Below are 20028 nucleotides of genomic sequence, written 5' to 3' on the forward strand. Positions count from 1 at the left end.
TATATGTTGTTCTTAATATTAGTTTATTCGTTGATTTGTTTAAAACACGTGCAATTAAAACAATATTTACATTTATTTCCTATTTTTTATCGTTTCAATGTCATATTAAAAATAATAACGTGCATCCTCATGTGAAGTTTTCGTGGCTTTTAAATTGGGGGTAACGTTACTGATCAGTGGTTAGTGGGTATGTAGTTGAAATGTAGTTGCTAGGATACTATGTAACACACACAGGTGGTTTAGATTAATGTTTTTATAGAGCCGTTTTCAGAGGCTGTCAGAGGGGAGAAATTATGCCTTTTGAGAACATTAAGGTAAAAGCTATACTTTTTCGTGGAATCTAGAGCTCGGGAATAACTTGTGATATATACAAAATGTAAAATATACATTTGTGTACGTTAATTGTAATCTTTTCTAGGAGCCCCAGCCTCCAAGAGCACGGGTGTTGTTATGGTAACGTTAGGTCCCACAAAAAAAATTACGTTAAATAAATAAAACATCCAATGCAGTTTGCATTTTCAGCATCTTTAGACACAAACATCCTCAATTATTCTTGTTGACTGTATTTCTAGGGCAGATCTGAAACACAGTGATATGGAAGAGATTGAGAAGACCAATTCCATACCTGAGATTGAAAGGTTTACATTTATATTACAAATATAGGTATATTATGCTAATTTGTATAGACCTTATTCAGAGCAGCGCCATGACAAGTATGAAAGCGAGGCTGTGAGGGCGGGATAAACTTGCCGTGTTTTCAATGGCATCCGTTGAATAAAGCTCTTAGATCTCTTATAATTTTCCACAGCTCATGTTGTTTGGAGTTTTTTGTCTACTGAAATTTCTTGTTAAGATATTTTGCAGGATTTCGTCAGTAGAACAATCCAAAAACCCACCACTGACGAGATGCATGTCTATCCCTCACAGACTCGCTTTCAAAAATCAAAATGGCGCTGCTATGAATAACGTCTGCATTATTATTTAATTTTAAACAATCAGTTATGTTACACTATTACATAAATAAGTGTGACATTATAAAATATAATAGTTAAAAATATCAAGATTAACTTAAAGGTGACACCCTCATGTAGGCTAAACTATCTTTTAAGTCCATTGCTGAACAGTGGCTAACTTTAGACCTAAGTTACCTCTTCTATCTTGTTAGGCAACCTGCTAATTTTCCTACCATTGTGTAAATAACCAAGCTATAATTAACAAGTTTAAATGCCTGAGATATACCAAATACATTTTATAGAAAATCTACCCTGAATTACAAAAGGTGCTGCATGACAGGAATGATGCTAATCATAATTGATGACATTGCTTGATCTACGTGAATGCACAATTTTTGCTTCCCCTCTAGGATTTTGTGCCGTGCATTATTGATCTCTGATGTGCCTCAGCCAAAACAGGGAGTACTTCTTGAGTTGTATACAAATCTAGTGCTGTTCTGCAGAGAGAAACATTTCAACAGGGAACAAACTTCTGTTCTCATCTCCATTATAAAAAACGTGCATCAGTTCAACACAGGTGATGCAGCCATTGATCATGTTATTGTATACTTAACAATATCTTTATAATTTTGTACAAGATAATATTCTCATACTTATATAATATTAAAACATTCTTGTAAAACATTTTCAGAAACACCCCTCAATAACACAGATCACTGTTTGACCTACTGCAGTGAACTTCTGCTTTGCCATTCAGTCAGGGTATGTAAATATAGCCTATCATTCAAAAGTTTGGGGTCAGTAAGATTTTATTTTTTGGAAGAAATCAATTTAAGAATTTTATTCAGTCATCAAATTGATCAAAACTGATACTTCTGTTACAAAAAAAAAAAATGTGTTTCACATATTTTTTCTATTAAAAAAAGAATCCTGAAAAAAAAATGTATCAATGTATTTCCACAAAAATATTAAGAAGCACAACGATTTTCATCATTGATAACAAAAAAATAAATGTTTGCAGCAAATCAGCATATTAGAATGATTTCTGAAGGATCATGTGACCAGAGGTGGACAGTAACAAGTACATTTACTTGAGTACAGTACTTAAGTACACTTTTTGAGTATCTGTACTTTGCTTGAGTAGCCTATTATTTTTTTCTGGAAACTTTTTACTTTAACTTCACTACATTTGAAAGACAAATATCATACTTTTTACTCCACTACATTTCTGTCAAGGTCCTTGAGTAGTAGAACCCGTCAGAACCCGACGTCATATTGACGTCACCATCCATTGTGGTTGGAAATGAAAGTCGGGTTGACGTCAGAACCCGACTGATGTTGGTTTCATTCTGACGTCAACCCGTTTTTAATTTTCAACCACAATACAACGTCTGTACAACACTGGAGATTAACGTCAACCTGATGTTGGGTTTGGTCTTCTAAATGCGAATTTGTCATTGTTATGGAGCACACTAGCTTATAGATAACAGTAAGGCTAACATATTCATACTAAAAGCCAACAAACTTTAAATAGGGCACTATTTGAGGGAACAGTCTCCGAAACCATTGTGGACGTTATTGAGTGCACTTATTCAATCTCACATTCAATCCCACTACTGGAACTGTGTTCTAGAAATAAATTTGATATTGATATGAGGGTAGGTAAGCAGGCATAGATTCAGAGGCATAAGGTACTGTAAGTATTATGTTCAACAATGCAACAATAATAAAATGCATTGACATTTATTTTTTTACTTTTAAAAATGAGTACTTCTGTACTTTTAGTAACGGGGAAATATTTGACCTGTAGTATTTGTACTTTCACTCAAGTAAGGAAGTTGTGTACTTTGTCCACCTCTGCATGTGACACTGAAGACTCGAGTAATGATGCTGAAACTGCAGCTTTGCCATCACGGGAAAAAATACATTTTAAAATGTATAAAGAGAAAAAACAGTTATTTAATTTTGTACTGTATTTTAATCAAATAAATGCAGCCTTAACCACAAATTTTAAACAGTAGTGTAACCATATATCTGCTTTGAAATAATAACTGTTGGGAAGTTAACAAATGTTTTTGTGCTCAAACCTCTTTTGTTCTTTCCCCTATTAAACACAGAGGCCTCCTTTCAGTATCGACCTTTTCAGCTTGGAGCAAATGACACAAATTTTATACTATTTCATCAACACATATATGAGACATTATTTTTTATACAAATACATTTTTACTCCAGAGGTGAGTTTATGGATTTGTCAAGCCAGATACTTTAGTACTAGCACTAAATTCTAATTTATGTTGACAGAACAATTAATTTTATGACCTCTTCCTCTTGCATGGTAAGGTACAGTTGGATATATCCTTGTCATATATTGGAATACCTGAGGAGGACACCAACACAGAGGAAACTGCCCAATCTGGTACTAATGCACACCTGATAAAATCTCTCTCTCTCTCTCTCTCTCTCTCTCTCTCTCTCTCTCTCTATATATATATATATATTAGGGCTTTGACTCTGAACTTTGATATTCAAATATAATTTGAATATTTAAAAAAATAATCATATTGAACGAATATTAGGCAGCCTTTAATATTCAAACCTGTTATGGGCATTATTTTTTGTTAATGTGTTTGCTTGTAAACGTTGTTTTCATAGCTTGTAGATATTCGAATACATTGATACCCGTTCGAATTTGATTTTTCTCAAAAGTGACAGCCCTAATATATACTAATAATATATATATATATATATATATATATATATATATACACACACACACACACACACACACACACACATATACACACACAACTGATATTGAAAGTATATACTGTCATTTGTTGTTTAAAGAAAGTACTGCAGATGGAGATAAAGAAACTGAGAGGGAGACAGAAATGGATGGAGAAGTTCAACAAAGTGCTGCACTACCAGAAATGAAGACCACAGAGACAGACAGTTCCAACCAAGGTAGTTATATATTCCAGTATGTTTTAATTCAACTGGTTTAATTTAATTCCTTAAGTAAATAAGACAACTCAAAAAAAACAAAAAAAAACAGCACGCATAATTAAGGAATAGGCTCTAAATAGCTATTTCTGTTAGTACAAATCAGTGTATAAGTTCATCCATTTCTCCTCCCACATAACAAATGATTAGGTAACACTTTACAATAATGTTCCATTTGTTAACATTAGTTAACTATATTAATTAACGTGAACTAACAACGAAAAACCCTTCTAAAAAAGCATTTATAAATCTCAATTAATGTTAATTTCATCATTTACTAATACATTATTAAAAACAAAAGTTGTATCTGTTAATATTATTTGATTCATGAGCTTACATGAACCAACATTGAACAGCTGAACAGAATTTTTTTTAATATTAAATAACATTAATAAAGATCAATAAATACTCTAACAAATGTATTGCCCATTGGTAAAGATAGCAAAATGCATGAACTAATATTAACTAACAAGACCTTAATGTATAGTGTTACCAATTATTATTAATGCATAATGTAATATTTTATTTATCCTGTTTGTTTATATATATATATATATAGTAAAAAAAATTTTTTAAAGCAACATTTCAATGTTTGAGTGGCATTATACATTTGTGCCCAATGTACACTAAATTGTATTTTTAGTTTTTTTTTTAAAATAGAGATTACGTATTCATGCCAGACTGCATGCTCTAATATGTAATACTCACTGCATACCATAAATCAAATAAAAGTATATGTTTATGTATGTTTTTTCCCCCCACAAGGTTCTTCTTCAAAGTCTGAGCTCAGGTCCATAGTTCAAAAAGAAGTGAGGGATGAAGTGAAGCGCTTGACTGATCAGCTACAACAACGTCTGCAGGACAGTGCTGATCAACTTAATGATACCATTAGTAAACTGGAGGCCAAGATTCAAGTTAAGAAGTAAAAAAATATGTTCCACATCTTTAGTTTTGAAACCACTCCTTTCAAAAAGTAAAAACGCACAAAATACATTATATTATTAATTTATGTATACCTGTTTAGAATTACTACAGTACCTTGATGATGAATGGATCATTTCTAGTCAACTGTGATAAAAAGAAACAAGTGGTAAGACATATGTAGAGGTTAAAAAAGGAATAAAACCTTTACAGACAATTTTGTAAGGATTTTAAAACAACTCTCAGTAGTAATGCGATGTTTCAAGTATTTGTATTGAAAGTCTTAAAGGGTTAGTTCACCCAAAAATGAAAATTCTGTCAGTAATTACTCACCCTCATGTTGTTCCAACCCCGTAAGACTTTCGTTCATCTTCGGAACACAAATTAAGATATTTTTGATGAAATCTGAGAGCTGGATCACTCCTCCACAGGCTTATGGACACTATAACTTGCTGGCCCAGAAAATGTATTAAAGACATTGTTAATATAGTCCAAGTGACTCCAGTGGCTCAATCTTAAGTTTATAAAGCGACGAGAATACTTTTTGTGCACAAAAACAAACAAAAATAACGACTTTATTCCACTTTTCATTTCCTTCTCTCTGGACCTCGAGTCTTTTTACGTAGTGTAATAGCGTAGCGCGTCTGTGTTGCACGTCACACGTAGGCTCACTATTGGGCAACGCTGATCATGTGTGTGATACGTGGTGACGTGCAACACAGACGCGCTACGCTATTACACTACGTGAAAAGACTCGAGGCCCAGAGAGAAGGAAATGAAAAGTGGAATAAAGTCGTTATTCTCGTCGCTTTATAAACTTAAGATTGAGCCACTGGAGTCACTTGGACTATATTAACAATGTCTTTAATACATTTTCTGGGCCAGCAAGTTAAGGTGTCCATAAGCCTGCAGGAGGAGTGATCCAGTGATCAGATTTCATCAAAAATATCTTAATTTGTGTTCCGAAGATGAACGAAAGTCTCACGGGGTTGGAACAACATGAGGGTGAGTAATTACTGACAGAATTTTCATTTTTGGGTGAACTAACCCTTTAAAATCCTGTTTAATGTTCCCTGTCCATCTATGGTTTAGGCTTCAACAACCTGGAATTGTTTTCGAAGCACAACAGTAATAATAAATTCAAATATACAATCTGCTTTGTGTCAATAACAGACAAAGGCTAAAGAGCTTGACTAGGAAACAAGCTCTGTCCAATCTGATAGTTAATTGTAAATCCTAGTCATTTAAAAAAAGAAAAAAACGTTATCTCTTCATATCAAGCTGGTCCATATAATAAGCAATATTAGAAGATACCACCGCCCATACATTTAAAAAATAAAAAAATAAAATCCACAGTGAGTGGTTAAAATGAGGTTAAAATGCTGTTAAAATCAAAAAGCACCATCCCTCTTTGAAGACAAAAAAAATCATCTATAAAAATCAAACTGCTGTGTTTTGTGTGCCTTTTTGACAGGCAGGCTATAACCACATAAAAACAAACAAACAAACAATAAAACTGTAAATGGACAGATGAGGGACATCTTTAGAAACACAAATATGACCTTTAGTTTTCAAAGTCTTCAAGGCCCAGTAGAATGATTTTAGCAGTGTTCTGGAACAGAGCAGCTCGATTCTGTTGCTCCCCTTTCTTGACCCAGTGTCCATATATGCGGAAAGCACAGCCGTCAATGAGCTTGCGCACACCGCGGATGGAATAAGGGTCTCTTGCTAGGAGCTCCTTTGTTAATGGTCTGGCTCGGTAGTAGCAGCACTGCATTCGTATACAAGCTAACACCGTCAAGATCAGGGCCTGAAGATGCAAAGAACAGTTTTGAAGTACAATTGGAATTATAATGTTGTCCACAAAAAAGATAGCTATTTTAAAACGTAGGTCTTTTTTTCTTTGTAATTAAGAAGAACCTGTAATGACAAGTGGACACAATTTTTAAAAATGTACACTATATATGCCAGACTGCATGCTCTCATTTGTAATTCTTACAACAACAAAAAAAAACCCAGAAAATAAATAAATAAATAAACATACACTACAGTTTGGGGTCAGTAATTTTGTTTTAAAAAAAATAATATTTTAATTCAGCAAGGATTGATAAAAAGTGACAGTAAATACATTTATAATGTTCTAAATGCTTTCTATTTCAAATAAATATTGTTCTTTTGAACTTTGTATTCTTCAAAGAATCCCCCCAAAAATTGATCGCGGCTTCAACAAAAATATTAAGCAGCACAACTGTTTTCAACATTGATAATAATAATAAGAAACCTTTCCTGAGCAGCAAACCAACATATTAGAATGATTTCTAAAAAACAACAACAAAAAAACAAAAAAGAAACACACACCTTAAATGTCTTCCTGGGGCTAAAGATCCGCACATCCTCCTTTTGGTACTGACGGAAAAAAGGATGAGCTAAAGCTTGCTCGGCCGTGAGGCGAATTGTGGGTTCCAGCACTAAAAGCCTTGAGATCTAAGGGAATTTCAACTTTTTAAGCAAAGAGTGTAACGCACACATGGGTACATTTCTCAGTATTGACAGTAAAGGCTCGTTCACACCAAGCACGATAACTATAAAGATAACGATAAAGATATAATTCTAAAAATCGTTCTCCATATTAAAGAATAACAGAGTTCACACCACAACTATAACGATAAAGATATGAGGAACGATATCGTTGGGATCACTTTTAGAACGATTTTACAAATTAGGACTAAATTAAGCGAGTCATCATGAGGAAGCAAAAAACAACGCAAGAAGTGCTCAAAATACAAAGTTCAGGCATTATTCAGAGTAGCATAAGCTCGATAAGTGAGGTTTTAAAGGGAAAGGTTTTTTTTATTTTTTTTTATGAGGTTAAGTGCTCACGGAAGAGAAGAGTTTTCAGCTGTCTTTTGAATGTTGTCAGGGATTCTGCATTCCGGATGAGGGTGATATTAGCATCCACACCAGCAGACAATATCATTCAGTTTATTCTAATGTATTTATTTATTTATTCATTTAAAATTTATTTATATATTTAAATGCTTGAGCTCTTTAAAGCAGGATGGATTCTGATTTGACTGTCAATATTTTTATCATTCATCAGCTGAAAAAAAAAAAAAAATCACTCTGAAAATGATTCCAACGATATCGTTTCACAGTGTTATTATCATTATAGTTGTGGTGTGGGCTATTCTTTTATATTTAGAATGAATTTTTGAACTATATCTTTATAGTCATCGTCCACTGGCCTTAAGACAATGCAAAGCATCCCACCAAGTCTTTGACGGTGTCAGACCGGTCATCCCACTCTGGAGAACTAAACTGGTACCGGCCTTCCATGATCATTCTCAGCATCAGCAGCTGTTTGCGATGCCAGAACGGTGGAGACCCAGCAAGAAGGGTGAACAGGATCACACCACAAGCCCACCTGTGGGAAAACATGGGACGATGAACCATCCACAATGCTTTTGTGACCCAAAAGAAAGGTTTAATAGCAGAATATGAGTGTTATTTACTCACAGGTCAACCTCTTTCCCGTATCCCTCATGCGTCTCATCCATGGAGCATTTCAGAATCTCCGGTGCCAGATATCCTGGTGTTCCGCACAACTCTAACAAGGGAAATTGACAAAGCCCAATGTATGTTGTTCAGTTAAATGGGCTTTGATGTGATTTGTCGCTGTTAAAGGACAGTATTGATTTTCTCACCTCTTAGTCTTTCTTTAGGCCCCAGCTGGACCGAAAAGCCAAAGTCTGAAAGTTTGATGTGTCCCTGGTCGTCTAGCAGCACGTTTTCAGGTTTGAGGTCACGATGTACAATGTTTCGAGAATGTAGATACTGGACAGCCTCCAGAAGAGCACGCATCATACTCCTAAAATAAGAACATTTGCAACCAAAATATGGTACGAGAAGAAAAATTTGCAACCACAGAAACTTTAAATAAGATTTGAGGAAAAAACTCACCTGGTTTCCTTTTCACTTAGAGTGACTTTTTCAGTCAAGTAATCAAATAGTTCTCCTCTCCTCATGCTGTACGAAAAGTTGTGTGTGAATTTTGTTTGGAATTTTCAATGTAAATATAATGATAGTATATTATATACTTACAGGTCGAATACCAAAAATATGAAGGTTGTTGACTCATAAGAATCAATAAGTGTGACTGAAAAAGCACAAATAAGGTCAGTTACTCCTCAGAAAGGGCTGAACACATCATTTCAAGCAGTAGCATTCAGACTTACTGATGGACGGGTGGCCCTTCACCACAGTAAGCACATGGATCTCCTTCAGCGTGGAGCTCTTCACCTCCTCTAACTGCTGTTCTGTCATTTTCTCTGCAGTGATCTCAATGATCTTTACTGCAAACTCCTGTCCTGTGTGTTTGTGGACACATCTGCGCACCACACTGCTCACACCTCTGCAAACGGGACAGTTAAGTAAAGACATCTCAATAAATGACATTAAAACACTTGCTGAATAGTACAAATACTCACCTCCCAATCACCTCTTTGGGATCATATTTCTGATAAAACTCTTTTGCCCCAACCCAGTCAGGCAGCTCATCACCAAGAATGATATCGCGAGTCATACTGATAACCTAAAACAGACATGTTTATTTACCTTGAGTGAAGAGAAGGTAGAGAGAATTAAGCTCTACTGTGGCTGTTAATAAAATATTAGTAGTAGTAGAAGTATTGGTATTTAAAATGTTTTACCAGTATTTGTAAGTATAATGTATAAATATCTTTTAAAAAAGGTTAACAATATTGCGTGCGCCTCCAGTGCTTTGAGAAGCTGCTTTTAAAGGCGCTTTATAGAATAAAGTGTATTATTATTACTATTATTATTATATTTTGTGGAAATAAAGAAATACGGACATGCAGGAAACAGCACGTACACAAGAAGGACGTGTGCACGTGCATGTGTGGTGGGGGGTTGTGTATGTGTGACATTCCTACAGATACAATCTGCTATCTTTTTTTTATTCAGGATCGATCATAATTAATTATAGCATGCTATTTTACATGTTCATAATAAATGTTGCAAGTTAATTATTATAACGGACATGCTTTCTTACTAGTTGAACTAGTTTCTTACTGGTTAATATATGTTTACATGTCAATGTCAACCCTAAATTAATTGTGTCGACTACAGCGGACAAATGAGTACCCCTATCAAAATACATCGTTTAAAATATATTCTGAATAATTATATTGTTGTTTTGAAGCAAAATACAATCACTTCCTTAGTGATTTAGTAATTCGTGCATCAAAAAGTAAATTATAAAAATCACTTCCCTTGTTTTTTAATAATGAATGCATCAGAATGCATCAAAATGCAAATAATAAATCAGCGTGATACCCACATACATGTGAAATAACAGCTAACTTCAGTAGTAATTGAGCAAGACAAACAGTCTAACTGTTCTGAGAAACGAGCCGTTGCGATCATTGACCTCGTATGCGGTCTTGTCCCAACCCTGAAAAACAGAATGTACTCACAACCACTTCCACAAATCAACCGAAGTGCGCAGTCATCTGACGGTTCTGTGTTTTCAACTGTCCGGCTGAAGACATGTACTTGAAGCGGTTGACAATACTGCCATATCACTGTTGAGAACTTTTATAGTGCTCCTGGGCAGTCGGCACTGGGCAATGTCAACAACACCGTCGACACCGGTCGACACCCACTTCTCTGCCTTGTAAATGACAGCTGCAGTACACTCGGTATTTGTCACTGCCACCTACAGGACGGAGCGGGTAACGGCACAGACTATTTACTAAAGATGTTATTTTATTTCGTTTTTTACGAAAAGTAAGTTTGTTATGGAAGCTTGTTTCCGCCACAAAATAAAACATTTTAAAAGATAATTGCGACTTTTTATCTCACAATTGCGAGTTTACATCTCGCAATTCTGACTTTATTTCTCAGAATTGCGAGATATAAAGTCAGAAATGCGTGAAATAAAGTCGCAATTGCGTGTTATAACGTCAGAATTGCGAGATATAAAGTCAGAATTGCGTGTTATAAAGTCAGAATTCTGACTTTGTTCCTCGCAATTGCGACTTTATATCACGCAATTCTGACTTTATAACACATAGGCTACTTGCGAGGTTTTATCTCGCAATTCTGACATCTTTTCTCAGAATTGTGAGATATAAAGTCCAATTCTAAGGGGAAAAAAGACGGACTCACAACTCTGACTTAATAACACGCAATTGCGACTTTATCATGCAATTCTGACATTATATCTCGCAATTGCGACTTTATTTCTCAGAATTGCGACTTTATTTCTCACAATTCTTACTTGATATGTCGCAATTGTGAGAGAAAAAAAGTCAGAATTGTCCAATTTTGAGATACATTTTTTTTTCAAGTGAGATAAAAAGTCGCAATTATTATTTATTTAAAATTCAGTGGCGGAAACAAGCTTCCATAGTTTATGATATGGCAACATAAATATAATTAAAAACTGTTTAAAAAATAATAATAATGTTTTACATACGAAAATGAATAGTAATTTTGAAAAATATGTGTAGAAAATCACACTCCAGTCAAATCAGTGGCTTAACAAAGACTGTTTTATGTTACAAGGAGTGGGTCACCTTATGGGGGCCGACATGTTGCGATCACTAAACTGAACAGCTCTAATTGACGAAATTGACTAAATAATGATAAAGTGATATAAACAGCAGCAAGGCAAGCACTGGGTTGGACCGATTGGGTCCTTGTTTCTGGGTGTGCTTTTCCTTCTCTCGTTGGTTGATCTGTCATCGTTTCCATGGACAAAACACTCACTCCTATGGCTTGAAACTGCCTACATAATATTGCATATTTAAAGAGTTTTCCAACAGAAACAAAGCATGTGAAGCTTAATATTTAGGCTACCACAAAAAAAAGTGCATTTACACGTGCAAGTTCAATGCTTCACAGATGTGGCACAGATGCATTTACATAAATAATAAAATTCCAAAAATAATGTAATGAAAGTAACATTTTAAATATGAAAGTATGGATATTATAACATGAAATTATAAACGGTTGTACTTGTGACTATAAAAATAAAGCTTGCATGCTGCATCATATAAACAGAAGCAAAGAAGCATTGTGTCTGCATTTGGAGGCGTCACATATGCTCTCAGAGCAGACTTAACTCAGTCAAATGAGTAAAGAAAAAGAAGTAAATACCAAAACTACAATGTACTGCTGTGTTCAAAGTGTGAAGCCTCCATTTTACACATTCCCTTCTGATATTCATGAAAGGAAGCTAGAATATCACCCAACACCTTTGCACTGCCTAGGCGGCACCGATGCTGCATCACGGCTGTGTAAAGCTGCTTAAGCAACAAGGATTTTCAACGGACTAACTGGTAGGTATTAAGCCAAAACATCTACTTTTATGATGAAAGTAACCATAGATATAATACACCGGAAGTCACCGTTTTGTCTCATTTCTAATACGGAAGTGGGCGTGAATAACAGCCACATTCAGCAGCATCACATCACTGTGTACGTCCCATAATTAATCACTGCAACCTATTCATTTCGGACTTAAATATATGCAGATCAGCTTTATTTCATCTTTATCTCCGCGAGATACAAGTAAGTGCGTTTGTTTCTGGGTACCGCCGATATGCGGGCTCGTGCACATAGTGTTTGTTGTGGTAGAATCGCAGCGATCAAATGTGCTGCGGCAAAGGATGCAAGATGTTTTGACCACAGCAGACATTGAATAGCGTGATTGTCCCTCTAAAACAACATGGAGGAACAAAATTCAGTAAAAGAGTGGCGTCCTGCCCTTTCGAGCACAGCGCGTGAAGCATGCAATGCATTTATTCGGAATGGGTTTTGTCGCGCGCGCTGGCCTCCAGTCGCTAATGCATAACAGTCCTAGTGTTTGCCATATTATGCATGCAGATGTGTCGTACAGCTGCATCCCTTAGGTAAACCGACACACGTTCAAATTAAATGATGAGTGTAGTGTGTTTACAAAGTATTTCTGATCTATGTATCTAATTGATACTATTTTTTATTTGTTTTATTCATATTTATAAGGATCTTTATATATTTCCAGCTTTTAAGAGCCCTTGGAAATATGAGCCAAACGTCAGAGCCTTCAGCCGATGCTGCTGTGACTGAAGGTTTGGATTATTTTTATTTATTTATTAGTTTGCAATGGAAACCAAAATACCATAGTTTTTATTATTGCTATAAAACCATTATAAATTACTAATACATCTCATTCGTATAAGAAGCGTTTAAAGGGATAGTACACCCATTATTTATTCACCGCCATGTTTCAGACCGGTAGCACATCTTCAATAAGGTTCCATTCGTTAACATTATTTTACTACAGGAACTAACAGTGAAAAATGCTTCTAAATCTTGGTTTGTTGATTTTAACATTTACTAATACAGTTATTAAAATCAAAAGTTGTATCTGGTAATATTATTTAATGGACTTGAGCTTACATGAAATAACAATAAGCAGTTGTATTTTTATTACCTAACGTCAATAAAGATGAATAAATATTGTAATAAATGTATTACTCATTGTTAGTTGACAATTAACCAATGGGATCTTATTGTAAAGTGTTATCTTACTTTCTTCTGTGGAGTTGTTATGGAGAATGACAATCTCTTTCATTGTATGGAAAAATATAAAATGAAAGATAAAAATATGGAAAGGCTCTAACATTCTACCTTAATGAATCTTTATTTTTGAGTGAACTGTCCCTTTAATTTTTTTAAGGCAGCAGTTGCAAGTATCACATTTCCACTATTCTGTTGCCAAAACAACAATTGTAGTAACTTTGGTATTTTGGCATAAACTGTGGTAAATGATTTAGGTTAACTCGAACGCTTATTTATTTACCCGCCATTCTTGTATCCAGCTCCAGTTTCTCAATCTGAAACCAAACAATCAACAGCAGGGAAGAAACAGAACAAAAAGAAAGTAGAGGAAGTGGTAGAAGAAGAAGAAGAGGAGTATGTTGTGGAGAAGGTCTTGGATCGGCGCGTGGTGAAGGGAAGAGTGGAGTATCTCCTCAAGTGGAAAGGCTTTTCCGAGTAAGTCGCTGCAGTTAGATTTTTATGGAAGCTTGTTTCTGCCACAGAATAAAAAATAAATTTGGTAATTCTGACCAATTTTTAAATTCAAGCTTCCATAGATTTCAGCTGGTTTTGGGTGTAAATCTTAGTGCTTATTTATTTTTTTTGCTCAGTGAGGACAACACCTGGGAACCTGAGGACAACCTGGACTGTCCTGACCTCATAGCAGAATTCCTTCAGTCGCAGAAATCGGCTGAGTCTGGAGGCAAGAGGCGGGCCGAGTCTGACGGAGATGGAAAGGAGACCAAAAAGCGCAAGGATGAGGTAAGAGCCATGAAGATCTGAGCATCTGAGATGTCTACATCATTCCATGTCTATAAGCTGGTCAGGAAGTGTCTTTAAAACATTAGAAAACCAAAAGAGATTGAATGGGCTAAACAGTGTCTTACATGCCATCTCTCTTAATTTAGCCTGAGAAACTCAGAGGTTTTGCACGTGGTTTGGATCCTGAGAGGATTATTGGTGCTACAGACTCAAGTGGAGAACTCATGTTCCTCATGAAATGGTTTGTATGGAAATTGTTACCCGTAAGGTACAAACAAGTATTGGATTTAGAGGGACAGTTCCTGAGCAGCATTAGGAGAGATCGGGGGCAATTGTAACACACTAAATTTCTTCAATCACACCTATTTAGCATAATGGGGGATTGAATCACTTTGTTAGATTTTTTTTTTGCTTTTGCTATCTTAAGTTTTGATGCCTTCTTATTGTAACATATCTATTTTATCTTGAGGTTGTTGGTTAAAAGTTAACAGGAATGACAGATGGTAGCTACCATCATAGCTGTGAGGTCGGGGTAATTGTTACACTAGACTGCAAAATTGAATCTTTAAAATGTGTAATAAACTTTATTTTAAGCATACTGTCGTTCAAAAGTTTGGGTCACTCAGTATGATTTTTAAAAAGATAGGCTATAATACTTTTATTCAGTAAGGATGCTTTACATTGATCAAAAATGACAGTAAAGACATTCATAATGTTACAAAAGATTTCTATTTCAAATAAATGCTGTTCTTTTAAACTTTATACTATTCCAACATTGATTATAATAATGTTTCTTGATCACCAAATCAGCATATTAGAATGATTTCTGAAGGATCATGTTACACTGAAGACTGGAGTAGTAACACACTCTCTAATAATAATTAAAAAATATTTAATTTATAATTATGTTGTGTAGGTACCATTTAGACTTGCTTTAAACGCATATTATTCTTTGCAAATTAAACCATTGGCGCCATAGTGTTTTTAATTTTTTAAAAATGTGTATGAATATCTGGAAATATTCACTTTGACAAATATGCAATATCAAGGAAATCATAAACGGGCAAATACCTTTTCTGGACACTTATCTGAAAAAAAGCGAATACAGCATATTTGAGGTTATACGTTTTAGAAGTTTATACATTCCTCGGGAATCAAAGCCATGAACTTACCGAGCTTTGCTAGTGCTGTGCTTTAAAGGGATACTCCACTTTTTTTGGAAATAGGCTCATTTTACAACTCCCCCAGAGTTAAACAGTTGAGTTTTACCGTTTTTGAATCCATTCAGCCGATCTCCGGATCTGGCGGTACCACTTTTAGCATAGCTTAGCATACATCATTGAAGTGGACAAGACCATTAGCATTTCTCTCAAAAAAAATGACCAAAGAGTTTCGATATTTTTCCTATTTAAAACTTGACTCTTCTGTAGTTACATCGTGCACTAAGACCGACGGAAAATGTAAAGTTGCGATTTTCTAGGCTGATATGGCTAGGAACTATACTCTCATTCCTGCGTAATAATCAAGAAACTGCTGCCGTACCATGATTGCAGCAGGCGTAATGATATGACGCAGCGCCTGAAAATAGTCCCCAGCTCGGTAATTTCCAACGCTCCCTGTGCAAGCAGGTTGTCACGTTGGTTATGTTGACGGAAGGTAGCCTATTTTCAGGCGCTGCGTCATATCATTACGCCTGCTGAAATCATGGCACGGCAGTAAAGTTTCTTGATTATTACGCAGAAATGAGAGTATAGTTCCTAGCCATATCAGCCTAGAAAATCACAACTTTACATTTTCCGTCGGTCTTAGTGCACGATGTAACTACAGAAGAGTCAAGTTTTAAATAGGAAAAATATCGAAACTCTTTGGTCATTTTTTTGAGAGAAATGCTAATGGTCTTGTCCACTTCAATGATGTATGCTAAGCTATGCTAAAAGTGGTACCGCCAGAACCGGAGATCGGCTGAATGGATTCAAAAACAGTAAAACTCAACTGTTTAACTCTGGGGGAGTTGTAAAATGAGCCTATTTCCAAAAAAAGTGGAGTATCCTTTTAAGCTTCAGGATTGCGGTAATATGGGTTATTTGTGTTACAGTTTCCCCCAACCACTGTTTAAGGGGTAGTTCACCCAAAAATGAACATCCTCATCACATACTCACCATCATGTCATTCCAAACCTGTGACTTTTTTTCTTCTGTGAAACACAAAAGCAGAACATTGGGGTCCAAAATAACATTGAATTCCATTGATTTTCATTGTATGGGCAAAAAAAATAAAAAAAATAATAATATATAAGTCATACAGGTATGACATGAGAATGTGTAAATGATAACAGAATTTTCCTTTTTGAGTGAACTATCCACTCCATTCACTTTCATTCACACGCATGTGAATGCGAAATGCAAGCTTCATCTTCCTCTGCATACTAAAGTTCAAGTTTGGTGAACTGTGATCTACACATTCATACAGAAAAAAACGACGTTTTTAATTATGTTAGTCACAAAATTGACCTCTTTGCTCAAATACTAAGAGCAGAGTTTTGTGGAAAGTGAAGTAGATGAAATTTTTTTAACTGTTATTTTATTAAAAACCGATGGCATCCAATCTTGTTGCCAAACTTCATTGCAAATAAATTTTGCATGCTCTAAAAGCATTCATACCTTTGCAGTCACCTCCATAACGGGGACAATTGTAATGTTATTGACTTCTGGTATGAAATTTGATATTATTACTATATAGTTACGCACAAATGCACTTCATATACCAAAAGATAGACGAGTTGCCTGTGAGTTGAAGGAAAATTGAATTATTACAATTGCCCTCAGTTTCCTCAACTTAGAAATCCATCTCGGATGAAATATAGCTGAGCTGTTGGTTGCCAATGTCTTTTGTATTTTTTTTACACTACAGGAAAAACTCTGATGAAGCTGATCTAGTACCAGCCAAGGAGGCGAATGTAAAGTGTCCACAAGTGGTCATCTCCTTTTACGAGGAACGCCTCACCTGGCATTCATACCCCACTGAAGAGGAAGAGAAGAAGGATGACAAAAATTAGATGACGACAACGAAATCAAAATTGATGTAAGGACAGTCGATATCAGTCGTGGCCATTGATATGCTTTTTTGTTGTTTTTTTTTTTTAAAAGATGGCAAAGGAAAATTGTCAGAAACAAACTTGTAAAAAGCAACAGTATAAACTGTAATCTACATAGGTTTCAGTGTATTTTAGTTTTGGCACCATTGCCGTAGATGAAACGAATAGAACACTAGAAAGGTGACTTTGCACCTTTAATGTACTCTTTATGCTTTCTAACGTTCAAATCATGTTCAGATTTAAATTCATACAACATATTGAAAAGCATCACAGTCTGATATTCATACATGTGATTAAAAAACAACAACACATATTTACATGTTAGAAACGCCCCCTACCCTATGTAATTACAACGTTTAGTCTATCATACTGGGTCGGTTTCATTTGATGCTGTAGCTGTCTCTAAAACGTCCTGATGTATTATTCCATGATCCTTAATTTTATGTGTATATAACTAATGTTAAAATATTACTGCCTTAACAGATTATTAAGAAAATGTCAATTTTATACATGTCAATGCAGGTGGTCATTGAATGCATGACAGTATCTGGGCCCATGGAAAAAGGTTTAGGATATAAGCCTTGTTAAACATTCGAAACTGGCTTTGATATGATTGGTTTTATAAAGTCATGCCAGCAGCTGTTACTCTTCAGTGTTTATTTGCCCATGAACTATTACGTGTCTGGTCTTACCATAGGTGCTATTTGTGAGTCAGCCCCATTGGATATTAACAGTCTTTCTTGACAGTTGTGTTTGTAAATATACCATTTCCTTGCACATCAGTATCACTGTGTACAGTCAGCGGAAGTTTGGTTTTTACTTTGGTACTCTTTTGTCTTATTACTGTTACACAGCAGAGTAGAAGAACTGTAACCTCCTTTTCTCCTCAAGACATTTGAAGTATGTTTTTATGTTTTGAGCTTTAACGATTGTATGCTAGTTTTGTTTAACCATGTTATTATTGTATATTATCAGCATTTGCCATTGAATTGCCATTTTCAAAAATAAAAATCTTTGTTGTAATTCTGTCAAAACTGGTCATACTTACACTTATTTATGCTTATACTCTCAATAAGGTCAATTTATTAGTTTATTGTATATAATATTTTAGACAAAAACAGGGATTTGACAAATTATTTTCTTTAGTACCCACTGAAGGTAATATTTTAATAATTTACCAAAACATTTGCATGTTCATGGCCCTCTGATGCCAGTTAATGGTCACATGATGTGCAGGTAAAGAATTCAAATATTTAATCTTTGTTAGTGTTTTATTTATTTTTAAATGATTTACTTTATGCACTTTTATTATTTAATTATTAGAATTGTATTAACTCATGAGCCTTATTTACACTAGCATTTAAAAGTTTGTGGTCAGTCATATTTCTTTCAATAGAACTTAATGCTTTTATTCAGCAAGGATACATTACATCGGTAAAAAGTGACAGTAAAGAATTTTCTCGATTTCTTAATGTTCAATTCATTGTTTTATTCCAAAAAAACAGCACAACCGTTTTCAACTTTGAAATTTCTTGAGCACCAAATCAGCATTAATGATGTGAAGGATCATGTGACACTGAAGACTGAAGTAATGGCTGCTGAAAATTCAGCTTTGCCATTACATTTTATAATTTATTAATTTCTAATATTTCATAATATTACTATATTGTATTTTTTTATTTATTAAATAAATTGTCAAGTGACTTCTTTCAAAAACAAATTCTTACAGACCACAATTTTTTTGAAAGGTATAGTGTATAATATTTCAAATTAGCATTAAGTGATAATCCACGGAGGCATTTGCGTCAGGCGGTTCTTTGCCTTCACGTCTTGCATTAAAGTAATTTAATACACAAGCTAGCCGTGAATTATCCCGTTTATACCATGGACATTTGCCAGCATTGACAAATTAAAGCTGTCAATGATGTTTGCAGCGCTAAGGGTTAAAATGGCGGTTGTTTTTGTCAGCTACCACTCGTTAGATCTAGTATTATAATCAGACACAGAGATAAAGTAGTGCGTTAAATGTATATGATTGAATTATAACATTTATTTGAACGAATTACCATTTCGAGAGAGGGGGAAAGATAGGGACGGTTAAGAAGAACACTTCCTGCTGCACTGTTATCACTATCACAACATTCGATCTGATACTTCAAGGAACACTCCACCGTTTTTTGAAACAGGGCTTATTCACCTTCTTTCCTACATTTAGATAGGTGGGCAAATGCATTTTTGTCTCAGTGCATGCATTGTTTTAGTTTGACAGGGTCGGCGCTAGCTTAGCTTAGCATAATGAATGGAATCCTTTGTTGCCAGCTAGCAAGATTAACACTAGGCGATTTCCTATGCAGATATTGACTTGGGACTATATTAGGGGGAAGCACAGGCGAAGCACTGCTACTTGGGCGCAGAGATATCACGCCCAAGTAGCAGTGCTTCGCCTGTGCTTCCCCCTAATATAGTCCTTAATATATAAGTCAATATCTGCCTAGGAAATCGCCTAGTGTTAATCTGCATCACTATTTGTACTTGTTGTGAGTACGCAGGCCACAAGAAGTAATTAGCTGTGTTTTTTTTATTTTCTATATCACTTTTACTCAGGACAGCAACTGGCAACAAAGGATTCCATTCATTATGCTAAGCTAAGCTAGCGCCGACCCTGTCAAACTAAAACAATGCATGCAC

The 20028-nt window shown here is 35.2% G+C and overlaps 3 protein-coding genes across 7 annotated transcripts; 2 read left to right on the forward strand and 1 right to left on the reverse strand.

The window, feature by feature from the left end:
• The first annotated feature begins 144 nt into the window (after nt 1-144).
• On the forward strand, nt 145-5109 carry cfap119 (cilia and flagella associated protein 119). The gene is made up of 9 exons (XM_081392832.1): nt 145-314; nt 419-453; nt 573-638; nt 1364-1530; nt 1645-1715; nt 3071-3187; nt 3294-3369; nt 3801-3917; nt 4722-5109. The coding sequence occupies exons 1-9, from the start codon at nt 294-296 to the stop codon at nt 4880-4882; spliced, it is 831 nt and encodes a 276-aa protein (XP_081248958.1). The 5' UTR covers nt 145-293; the 3' UTR covers nt 4883-5109.
• On the reverse strand, nt 4610-10592 carry phkg2 (phosphorylase kinase, gamma 2 (testis)). Of its 2 annotated transcripts, XM_081392831.1 has the most exons (11): nt 10373-10592; nt 9365-9468; nt 9113-9288; nt 8979-9033; nt 8838-8903; nt 8582-8745; nt 8394-8484; nt 8148-8301; nt 7236-7361; nt 6440-6687; nt 4610-5024 (listed from the first exon to the last, which is right to left on the reverse strand). In XM_081392831.1, the coding sequence occupies exons 2-10, from the start codon at nt 9457-9459 to the stop codon at nt 6442-6444; spliced, it is 1173 nt and encodes a 390-aa protein (XP_081248957.1). In that variant the 5' UTR covers nt 9460-9468; nt 10373-10592; the 3' UTR covers nt 4610-5024; nt 6440-6441. The 2 variants fall into 2 exon arrangements, with proteins under 2 accessions (XP_081248957.1, XP_081248956.1); XM_081392830.1 differs by lacking the exon at nt 4610-5024 and having other exon boundaries at nt 6150-6687; nt 10373-10567.
• Nucleotides 10593-12327: 1735 nt separating this feature from the next.
• cbx1b (chromobox homolog 1b (HP1 beta homolog Drosophila)) lies at nt 12328-18370 on the forward strand. Of its 4 annotated transcripts, none has more exons than XM_081393068.1 (6): nt 12328-12473; nt 12946-13012; nt 13766-13940; nt 14096-14246; nt 14393-14487; nt 17157-18370. In XM_081393068.1, exons 2-6 carry the CDS (start codon nt 12967-12969, stop codon nt 17299-17301), a joined length of 612 nt encoding a protein of 203 aa, XP_081249194.1. In that variant the 5' UTR covers nt 12328-12473; nt 12946-12966; the 3' UTR covers nt 17302-18370. The 4 variants fall into 4 exon arrangements, with proteins under 4 accessions (XP_081249194.1, XP_081249195.1, XP_081249197.1 ...); XM_081393069.1 differs by having other exon boundaries at nt 12337-12473; nt 12927-13012; XM_081393070.1 differs by having other exon boundaries at nt 12362-12380.
• The last annotated feature ends 1658 nt before the right edge of the window (nt 18371-20028 follow it).

The sequence above is a fragment of the Scardinius erythrophthalmus genome (assembly GCF_964197995.2).
Source record: "Scardinius erythrophthalmus genome assembly, chromosome: 18".
Lineage (NCBI taxonomy): Eukaryota > Metazoa > Chordata > Actinopteri > Cypriniformes > Leuciscidae > Scardinius > Scardinius erythrophthalmus.

Bases quoted from the DNA above. Each gene is read 5' to 3' on its own strand.
- cfap119 (XM_081392832.1), top strand. From the start codon at position 294: ATGCCTTTTGAGAACATTAAG. The intron at 315-418 runs GTAAAAGCTATA...AATCTTTTCTAG, and splicing joins TGCCTTTTGAGAACATTAAG to GAGCCCCAGCCTCCAAGAGC. The intron at 3,188-3,293 runs GTGAGTTTATGG...TTGCATGGTAAG, and splicing joins AATACATTTTTACTCCAGAG to GTACAGTTGGATATATCCTT.
- phkg2 (XM_081392831.1), bottom strand. From the start codon at position 9,459: ATGACTCGCGATATCATTCTTGGTGATGAGCTGCCTGACTGGGTTGGG. The intron at 9,034-9,112 runs GTAAGTCTGAAT...GTGCTTTTTCAG, and splicing joins GAAGGGCCACCCGTCCATCA to TCACACTTATTGATTCTTAT. The intron at 7,362-8,147 runs GTGGGATGCTTT...AAATTCCCTTAG, and splicing joins CTGACACCGTCAAAGACTTG to ATCTCAAGGCTTTTAGTGCT.
- cbx1b (XM_081393068.1), top strand. From the start codon at position 12,967: ATGAGCCAAACGTCAGAGCCTTCAGCCGATGCTGCTGTGACTGAAG. The intron at 13,941-14,095 runs GTAAGTCGCTGC...TTTTTTGCTCAG, and splicing joins AAGTGGAAAGGCTTTTCCGA to TGAGGACAACACCTGGGAAC. The intron at 14,247-14,392 runs GTAAGAGCCATG...CTCTTAATTTAG, and splicing joins CCAAAAAGCGCAAGGATGAG to CCTGAGAAACTCAGAGGTTT.